Here is a 10492-nt window from a genome sequence, read left to right on the forward strand (position 1 = left end):
TGCATGAACACGCATATCTTGCATAAACTAGCTATCACAATCTATTCAAAGTCCTGAACAAAGTGTCTAAAAAACTAAACTAAACTCTGAACGGGACCCGGAAACAGAGGTAGCGCCAAACTTTAGGTCCGGGGTCCTTTTAAGTTTAGATAAATGTGATGCCTTCTCTATTTATTCGGACAAAACAAACAGAGACGGCATCACATTTACCTGTCACATAAAATTTATCAATGAGATTTCGGCGCTTTAGGACCACAACGAGAAACAACCAGTACTTAAAATGACCACTTCTCAAAACGACCGCTTATTGGAATGACCACTACTGGAAATGACCAAAATACAAAATTAAATGTAATGACGTGTAATAACGGTTTTTTTAAATGAAATAGCTGGCAAACTAGCATTCGGGTCACCTGATGGTAAGTCATCGGTCACCGCCGCCCATGGATACCTACAGGACTGCGGGTGCGTTGCCTACCTAAAAGGGGGAGGGGAGTTAGGCCTCCGGATCTCCCGCTCACCGTACGAAACACAGCAAAACTATTACACGCCGGTATTCTGAGGGAGTGTCGTACTAATCAAGTTTCTTGCGGCGCATTCTTCTTGGCAATGATGGTCTTTCCGAAAGCGACGGTAGTTTAAAAAGTGACGTGTAAAAGTGCCCATTGCGGCCTATTTACTGAATATATGATTTAAATTTGAATCCAATTCGTCGCATTATAGAGTGTATACGCTATGTGCGTAGATAAAAGCTTGTAAAACCTACCTGTCAGGTATAGTGTCAAGTCGGGTTCTCTCGATGGCGGGGCTTTGGCTCTTCTCCCCGCTGCGGGTCAACGACCTGTAATACACATACTATTAGAACAGACTATATCGTTGCATTGTTTCTAACCACTCTGCCACGAAATTATTTATGTCTAATAACTGACAAATAAAAAAATTGGTGTCATTGTTTACCTTTTTTGGTGTAAGTAATTTTTAACTGGAGACACTAGACTTATTTTCTTCCTTTTAGATTTTAAGGACCTAGCCGTGGTGGCCTAGTGGTTTGACCTATCGCCTCTCAAACAGAGGACCGTGGGTTCAAGCCCCGGCTCGCACCTCTGAGTTTTTCCAAATTCATGTGCGGAATTACATTTGAAATTTACCACGAGCTTTGCGGTGAAGGAAAACATCGTGAGGAAACCTGCACAAACCTGCGAAGCAAATTCAATGGTGCGTGTGAAGTTCCCAATCCGCACTGGGCCCGCGTGGGAACTATGGCCCAAGCCCTCTTGTTCTGAGAGGCCTGTGCCCAGCAGTGGGACGTATATAGGCTGGGATGATGATGATGATGGTGAGATTTTAAGGCAGTCGGGTTTTTGTTTTTTTTAATTTATATCTACTGTGACGACTATATATATATCTCTCTCTCTCTACTTGTGTGGTCGGGGTTCGGACACGCGAAGTAGATGCATTTGCGTAATCTAGTGTAATCTACAGGGCGTCCCACGGCAATGCCACATGGAGGGGAAGTACCTTAAATATTGTAGGTAGGTAATTTTTACTAAAAGTCTACTTTATTTTGATTTTAAAAACAATTTTAACTGCATCCTAAGATTTTTGAATAATTGCCTGTCTGAACTGGGAATCGAACCCGCCAAATGGTAAAAAAAACACACCCGTAATTTTACTACACCGATCGAAAGGCTCAATCAAAAGGATTATTTTTTTCCAAGTAACATAGCATCTTAAATAAAAGGAAGACCATGAAATAATATATTTACAATTTCAGGAAAATGCGGACCTTAGCTCACCCGGAATACCGAGGACCTGGGTTCAATTCCCAGTGCTGGTATTATTTTTCTGGTTTTTCTGTGCATCTATATTTCAGTTTGTATTTTCAATTTAGGTTTTACGGGATGACCGTAAAAGTAAAAATTTGTAATTGAAATAAAAAATACAAAATGATTCCAAAAAAAACAATCTTAGATCTTAGGGTGACGAACCTTTCTTTACTCCGACTGCACTGAAAGTCGAACCTGAACCTCTCCCCTCTCTCTCTTTCTCTCTTTCCTTTGTCCTCGTACCTTTTGTCCCTGTGATCAGTGGCGTCATAGTACACGGAGGCTTCGTCGTGATTCCGCACCGGCTCTCCGCCGCTCACCACCGAATGGATCTTGACTGTAACACAAAGTACATATATAACAGAGACGCCACCTAGTACAAGCAAATGGTATCACCCTAATACTGGCTATTCAACTGGCTATTTTTCTTTCCTTCGATTTTCCAATAGATGGCACCAGTGAGAACACAAATAACACGATACGTATTGCCATCTAGTGAGACACTAAGGATACGGTACACTGACAACAACCAACAAGCTCACCAACTGAGCCTAGACGACTAGAGATACGCATGATGTCTCTGTCTTATTTACGTCATTAGAAGAGAATGGCATGTTTCTCTCAAATAGTTTCGACGAATGTGAGCAAGCGCATTCCGGTTATTCGCCATCTAGCGTCACAATTGCAAAACACTACGAAAGCCTCATAGCTGAAATGTAGCCACATGTAGCCTATACTTTCGTATTCTCCATTTATTATTTTTATGGTGTTTCTTATCTTCAAATTAAGGAGTTGAATTAAGGTTGATGTGAAGTTGTGTTTATAAAATATGCTAGTCTTTATTTTAATCTTAATATTTCTACTTAATTCGGCTTATTCACATTTTATAATTTACAAATGTTAATAGTAGTGCCATCTATTGCTGTTTTTTTGTATTAAATATAGCTTGTTGGGATTGGTAGGCCATGACTGTGACAAGAAGCCAACGGTTCTGACCATTAATGTTTGGGATGTTTGGTGGCAAAGCGGTGAACAAAGAGCAGTGGAGTCGTTCTTGTGAATACTTTTTTACCCGACTGCCCGAAGGAGGGTTATGTTTTTCGAGCGTATGTATGTATGTGGGTATGTATGTCCATTTCTTTGGTCCTCGCTGCAGCCTAAACGGCTAGACGGATTTTAACGTTTGAGGTATCATTGGATTCGTCACAACTGTCGGAGTGACATAGAGTGTTAAATATCTCTATATGGCGAAGGAATAAAAAAAATATATTTTGTATTGTAACAATATGGATCAATGAAAGCTAATATTAGCCCATTCTTAATATAATGGATTATAATACTTTTAAATCTACTATTCCACAGAAGAATATCACAAACCATGCACAATTAAATATTAATGGGAATATAAATTGTAATGGGCTGAGAAATAAAGCCCTTATTCCACAGAATACAATGAATCATTCACGGACTAATAGTGGGATAAAATATGGATAAAAGAAAACAATAAAACACTTAGTGGATACACTTTTATTGAATATACTTCCACAGAAAAAAGCTATGGATAATAAACTAAATTCGTCAGATAAAAACGCGAGCTGCCTTTAAATGTCGTGACCAGCGCAATGAAAGCGACCCAGGGTCATAAGGAAATACTTGGGTCCCGACTGTTGAAACCTATGAGCTTCTTGACAGAGTTCTAGACACTAGACTTATTTTTCCTTTTAGTTTTAAGGCATCGAGTTTTTGATTTTTTAAATTTAATGTTTTTAACCGATGCTATTGATACTAAAATTAACAATGAAAAGGGCTTTGAATACGAAATCGACAACTGTTTATAAGTTGTAACTTTAAACACATAATTGGGTCAATCAAACTTTTTAACCGACACTAATCTGTCGCGACATTTTCAAAAATTGCATTTTTGTAAGTAATCATGTTTTCTGTAATTTAATAAGATGGTGTACATGAATACATGCCATCCTACGTAAGTTCAACCTATTAAACCGTGAAATATCTTGTGGAAGTACGATTTTTGGTAACGCTAGAAGACAATTTTGGTAACGCAGGAGACGGCCAAAGTGTCGGTAAAATAGTTGATTGGCCCAATTGTAAATATATTTTAGCTTGGAACATTATTATAAAATACTTTATATTGGCTATGGTTAGAACTGAAGGAATAGTTAATAATATTAGCAAACAAGTTACCTGACGTTAAGTGATCTCAGAGGGATCTTTTCTCAGTTATATATATAAAGGTATTCGTAATTACAGTGATTTCAATAAAGCAATTTAAACGGATTAAACTTTCCGACATTTTGAACTTTTTTCATCATTGACCGCTGGAAATACGTATGATCGGAAAGTTTGAGGTTTTATAAAATAAAAACATTTATAAATTAAAAAAAACTAGCGACTCGTCGATAACATCGATAAAAAGCGGTGCTCCCTCCCTACAATCTGTCAATAGCCGTACGCAAAATTCCGGGTCCTAATGATGATGGTGATGATGACGATGATGACGGTGATGATGATGATGACACTAAAGAAGTAAAGACGCTAGTGATAAGCCTCACCTGTACTGAGTGCGGGGCTCGGAGGCGACGGCGCCGCACGCGTATCTCGAGCCGCTCGAGACCGTGGCGCCCTCGGGGGGCTCCGGGGGCCGGGGCCGCGGGGGCGCCGCCGTTGATGACGACGATGAAAGACTCTGGAAGAGAAAGCGGATTTTAGTACGCTACAAGACTACACTTATGTGGAATCTATAATATTAAAGTGAACCGCCAGAACAGGACAAAAAAACGAGACGGAGCAGGATGGCGCTCTACAACACCATTTTGACACGTTTCTCCCAAACAACGCATTATTTCTCTGGAATTTTAAAGCAATTCGCTTCTTTGACCTCGGGAATCGCGAAAAACTTGAGAAAATATGATATTGGGTGTGTACATTTTGTATATTAAGCAAAATAAAATCACAAGTTCGAATATCGAGCCAAAAACGAGATCTATTATCTATGCCAGTGTTTCCATTCAGAGAAAAAGAAATCCATTCATTATCCTGCATTGCAGTCTGTAAAGCTCTTTACCCATTCATTGCCGCGCGCCAGATTACGCTGGGCTGAAAAGAGAGAGAGAATGAAATGTGACCAATCTGACCTAAGAATCTTCTAAAAACTTCTTTAGTTACTTAATTCTTCGATCCACCATTTCTACCACCCCGTTTGCTGTCGGCTTTCACCGGCAAACTGTTGGCGTGCTTCTTCAATGGTTCGGTCCACCCTTTCTACCGTCCCGTTTGTTACCGGCTACTCACCGGCAGATCGTTAGTGCGCGGATGGAGCAAGGTAGATCCTACTTGATCCTACCAAAATGATATGATATATAAGGAGACTATCTGACCCAAGAATCTTCTAGAAACTTTTTCAATCGTCCACCCATTCTACCATCCCGTTTTTTGCAGGCTACTCATCGGCAGACTGTTGACACGCGGAATGAGCACAATAGATCCTACCTAATCTTACTTAAACGTCTCTAATCTGACTTAAAAATCTTCTAGAAACTTCTTCAATCGTTCTATCCACCCTTTCCACCATCCCGTTTGTAACCGGCTACTCACCGGCAAACTATTAGCTCGCGGTTTGGGCGCGGCCGGCGCATTGCCCTCGTGGCGCCTCGCATGGCGTCCACCTTCTAACGGAGCGAGCCGCGATCTAAGAATCTTCTAGAAACTCGTTCAATCGTTCTATCCACCCTTTCCACCACCCCGTTTGTCACCGGCTACTCACCGGCAAACTATTAGCGCGCGGTTTGGGCGCGTCTGGCGCATTGCCCTCGTGGCGCGAGGCGACGCCTCGCATCACGTCCACCTTGTAACGGAGCGAGCCGCTCGCGCCGCCGTCGAAGGAAGCCTGCTGGAGCAGCGGCGGACGAAGCTTGCGCACGTGTAAACCTAGACAAACAGTTACAGATCTATATTATAAACGCGAAAGTTTGTGAGTATTTTCGCTTGCGTGATAGCTACAATCTGGCCGTCTTGAAAACTCAAACTCACAACATTTATTGACAAGAAAAACACACTACATCACAACAAAAACACAGTAAAAACATAAATAGGAGAAGAGAGGAAAATTAGAGATATTGTGCTGTAGTGTGATGCCAAAAGGACTCAGCTCAGCATATGCCGTAGCCCTGAAACCGGAGCTGCAGCGCTGGTTTTCAGCTGAACCCCGGTGAGTGTGCACCCACGTAACCGAACTTCTTCGCTTAAGCTTTGGTTTCCTAGGACAAGCGGTGTCATTATAACGACCGGTCCGTCATAAGCGGTGAATGACGTCACTAGAACGTTGTCTGTGTAAACAAAATGGCGCGGTTTCCTAGAGAGCGGTGTCAATTACCACTCTAGGAGGAGGAGGAGGAGCGGTATCAATTACGGCCGCTATATGACGGCACCGCTGATCCTAGGAGACCCAAGCTTTACCGTCAGGCGTGACTGTGGTCAAAACCAAGTAAAAAAAAAATTATGTGTGGCTTTACAGATTTAGTTAGCTGGACATCTGGAATAACACATAGACTACTTTTTATCCCGATATTCCCACGGGATAGGGATAAAGCCCCAAACAGCCGCTGGGCTAAGTCATTAAATTTGGCATAGTTGTTTTTAATGCAACATCAATGAAAAACCAAGATGTAATTTTTAAGAATTTTCACGGGAATTTTACCTTGTTGCTTCTTTTGAGTTCGAAACGCGTCAGAGTAGCGTGCTGATAGTTGGGTGTGTGTATGTGTTCGTACAAGACTCGAAACTATTCGTACCGAAAGCGGGTCGACTCCACCTCTAAAGCTACTATTCCGGGGATGTCTTACTCTGGAAAGTTCCAGAATGTTCTAGAACACTCGACGACTATTCTTACCGATAGCGGGCAGAGTCCAGCTCCTGGGTCAAGCCGGAATGAACTTGTGGAAGGCCTCTATCCCGGGAATGTTTTACTTTAGAATGTTCTAGAATGTTACAGAACACTCGATACTGTTCTCATCGATAACGGGTAGAGTCTAGCTCCTGGGTAAAGCGGGCCTAAGCTTAGAGAAAGCTTCTATACTGGGGATGTTTTACTCTGGAAAGTTCTAAAATGTTCTAGAACACTCGAGACTGTTACCGATAGCGGGCAGAGTTCAGCTCCTGGTTAAAGCGGGCCTGAATTAGTTAAAGGCCTCTATCCTTGGCATGTTTTTCTCTGGAAAGCTCTAGAATGTTCTAGAACACTCAAGACAGTTCTTACCGACAGCGGGCAGAGTCCAGCTTCTGGGTGCAGCGGGCCTGAATTAGTTAAAGGCCTCTATCCTTGGCATGTTTTACTTTGTCCAGGTTCTGGAAAGTTCTAGAATGTTCTAGAACACTCGATGCTGTTCTTACCGATAGCGGGCAGAGTCCAGCTTCTGGGTAAAGCGGGCCTGAGCTTAGGGAAGGCCTCAATCCCGGGGATGTGGAGGCAGTGTTGCCGCGGTTTGCGGGGGAGGGGGGCGCCACGGGCGGCTGGGGGGGCGCCACTGGCTCGGGGGGAGGGGCAGGCTGTTGCTGTAAAACAAAGTATATAGTTAGAGATTGGCGTTTTAAAATCATTGCGGGGCTGTGAAGACGATACGTTTCGTACTTGTTTTTTTTTTCGTAACAGTTATGGGTTATCCTGGGCGTGTCCGCCACGCTCTTGGCCAGTGTTTTTTTTAGCAAACGTAACAGCTGGGACTGACCTGGGCGGCGGGTGTCGCGCGTCCGTCTGCGTTTTAGGGCGGGCGGTGCGCGGCGCGTTGGACGAACTGGAGACAGCACTGGTCCGCGCGTTGCGGTGCTCGGGGGACTGTTGGAGAGGTTCATGGTGTAACCGCTGGGACTGACCTGGGGCGGCGGGTGTCGCGCGTCCGTCTGCGTGTTAGGGCGGGCGGTGCGGGGCGCGTTGGACGAACTGGATACAGCACTGGTCCGCGCGTTGCGGTGCTCGGGGGACTGTTGGAGAGGTTCATGGTGTAACCGCTGGGACTGACCTGGGGCGGCGGGTGTCGCGCGTCCGTCTGCGTGTTAGGACGGGCGGTGCGCGGCGCGTTGGACGAACTGGATACAGCACTGGTCCGCGCGTTGCGGTGCTCGGGGGACTGTTGGAGAGGTTCATGGTGTAACATCTGGGACTCACCTGGGGCGGCGGGTGTCGCGCGTCTGCTGCGTTTTAGGGCGGGCGGTGCGGGGCGCGTTGGACGAACTGGAGACAGCACTGGTCCGCGCGTTGCGGTGCTCGGTGGACTGTTGGAGAGGTTCATGGTGTAACAGCTGGGACTGACCTGGGGCGGCGGGTGTCGCGCGTCCGTCTGCGTGTTGGGGCGGGCGGTGCGCGGCGCGTTGGACGAACTGGATACAGCACTGGTCCGCGCGTTGCGGTGCTCGGGGGACTGTTGGAGAGGTTCATGGTGTAATCGCTGGAACTGACCTGGGGCGGCGGGTGTCGCGCGTCCGTCTGCGTGTTGGGGCGGGCGGTGCGCGGCGCGTTGGACGAACTGGATACAGCACTGGTCCGCGCGTTGCGGTGCTCGGGGGACTGTTGGAGAGGTTCATGGTGTAACAGCTGGGACTGACCTGGGGCGGCGGGTGTCGCGCGTCCGTCTGCGTGTTGGGGCGGGCGGTGCGCGGCGCGTTGGACGAACTGGATACAGCACTGGTCCGCGCGTTGCGGTGCTCGGGGACTGTTGGAGAGGTTCATGGTGTAATCGCTGGGACTGACCTGGGGCGGCGGGTGTCGCGCGTCCGTCTGCGTGTTGGGGCGGGCGGTGCGCGGCGCGTTGGACGAACTGGATACAGCACTGGTCCGCGCGTTGCGGTGCTCGGTGGACTGTTGGAGAGGTTCATGGTGTAACAGCTGGGACTGACCTGGGGCGGCGGGTGTCGCGCGTCCGTCTGCGTGGGGCGCGGTGCGGGCGCGTTGGACGAACTGGATACAGCACTGGTCCGCGCGTTGCGGTGCTCGGGGGACTGTTGGAGAGGTTCATGGTGTAACGCTGGGACTGACCTGGGCGGCGGGTGTCGCGCGTCCGTCTGCGTGTTGGGGCGGGCGGTGCGCGGCGCGTTGGACGAACTGGATACAGCACTGGTCCGCGCGTTGCGGTGCTCGGGGGACTGTTGGAGAGGTTCATGGTGTAACGCTGGGACTGACCTGGGGCGGCGGGTGTCGCGCGTCGTCTGCGTGTTGGGCGGGCGGTGCGCGGCGCGTTGGACGAACTGGATACAGCACTGGTCCGCGCGTTGCGGTGCTCGGGGGACTGTTGGAAGGTTCATGTGTAACAGCTGGGACTGACCTGGGCGGCGGGTGTCGCGCGTCCGTCTGCGTGTGGGAGGGCGGTGCGCGGCGCGTTGGACGAACTGGATACAGCACTGGTCCGCGCGTTGCGGGTGCTCGGGGACTGTTGGAGAGGTTCATGGTGTAACACTGGACTGACCTGGGGCGGCGGGTGTCGCGCGTCCGTCTGCGTGTTGGGGCGGGCGGTGCGGGGCGCGTTGGACGAACTGGATACAGCACTGGTCCGCGCGTTGCGTGCTCGGGGGACTGTTGGAGAGGTTCATGGTGTAACCGCTGGGACTGACCTGGGGCGGCGGGTGTCGCGCGTCCGTTTGCGTGTTAGGCGGGCGGTGCGGGGCGCGTTGGACGAACTGGATACAGCACTGGTCCGCGCGTTGCGGTGCTCGGGGGACTGTTGGAGAGGTTCATGGTGTAACAGCTGGGACTGACCTGGGGCGGCGGGTGTCGCGCGTCCGTTGCGTGTTAGGGCGGGCGGTGCGGGCGTGTTGGACGAACTGGAGACAGCACTGGTCCGCGCGTTGCGGTGCTCGGGGGACTGTTGGAGAGGTTCATGGTGTAACCGCTGGGACTGACCTGGGGCGGCGGGTGTCGCGCGTCCGTTGCGTGTTAGGCGGGCGGTGCGGGGCGCGTTGGACGAACTGGATACAGCACTGGTCCGCGCGTTGCGGTGCTCGGGGGACTGTTGGAGAGGTTCATGGTGTACCGCTGGGACTGACCTGGGGCGGCGGGTGTCGCGCGTCCGTTTGCGTGTTAGGGCGGGCGGTGCGGGGCGCGTTGGACGAACTGGATACAGCACTGGTCGCGCGTTGCGGTGCTCGGGGGACTGTTGGAGAGGTTCATGGTATACAGCTGGGACTCACCTGGGGCGGCGGGTGTCGCGCGTCCGTTTGCGTGTTAGGGCGGGCGGTGCGGGGCGCGTTGGACGAACTGGATACAGCACTGGTCCGCGCGTTGCGGTGCTCGGGGGACTGTTGGAGAGGTTCATGGTATACAGCTGGGACTCACCTGGGGCGGCGGGTGTCGCGCGTCCGTTTGCGTGTTAGGCGGGCGGTGCGGGGCGCGTTGGACGAACTGGATACAGCACTGGTCCGCGCGTTGCGGTGCTCGGGGGACTGTTGGAGAGGTTCATGGTGTAACCGCTGGGACTGACCTGGGGCGGCGGGTGTCGCGCGCGTTGCGTGTTAGGACGGGCGGGGTGCGGGGCGCGTTGGACGAACTGGATACAGCACTGGTCCGCGCGTTGCGGTGCTCGGGGGACTGTTGGAGAGGTTCATGGTGTAACCGCTGGGACTGACCTGGCCGGCGGGTGTCGCGCGTCCGTTTGCGTGTT

At 49.5% G+C, this 10492-nt stretch overlaps 2 protein-coding genes across 5 annotated transcripts in view; both read right to left on the minus strand.

Annotated features, from left to right (window-relative positions):
• The window catches only part of hth (Meis homeobox homothorax), a 385579-nt gene that overhangs the window by 241581 nt on the left and 133506 nt on the right, over positions 1-10492 (minus strand). The gene's annotated exons all lie outside the window — the stretch shown is intronic.
• LOC141432913 (uncharacterized) overlaps positions 763-10492 on the minus strand; it is a 51009-nt gene continuing 41279 nt past the window's right edge. The window contains 12 exon segments of the mRNA XM_074094747.1: positions 763-841; positions 2070-2186; positions 4400-4533; positions 5611-5774; positions 7236-7397; positions 8153-8260; positions 8445-8697; positions 8736-9265; positions 9302-9553; positions 9592-9841; positions 10023-10130; positions 10300-10419. Of these exon segments, the coding sequence (XP_073950848.1) occupies positions 763-841; positions 2070-2186; positions 4400-4533; positions 5611-5774; positions 7236-7397; positions 8153-8260; positions 8445-8697; positions 8736-9265; positions 9302-9553; positions 9592-9841; positions 10023-10130; positions 10300-10419 (2277 nt within the window).

This window comes from Choristoneura fumiferana, chromosome 11, assembly GCF_025370935.1.
Source record: "Choristoneura fumiferana chromosome 11, NRCan_CFum_1, whole genome shotgun sequence".
Classification (NCBI taxonomy): Eukaryota; Metazoa; Arthropoda; class Insecta; order Lepidoptera; family Tortricidae; genus Choristoneura; species Choristoneura fumiferana.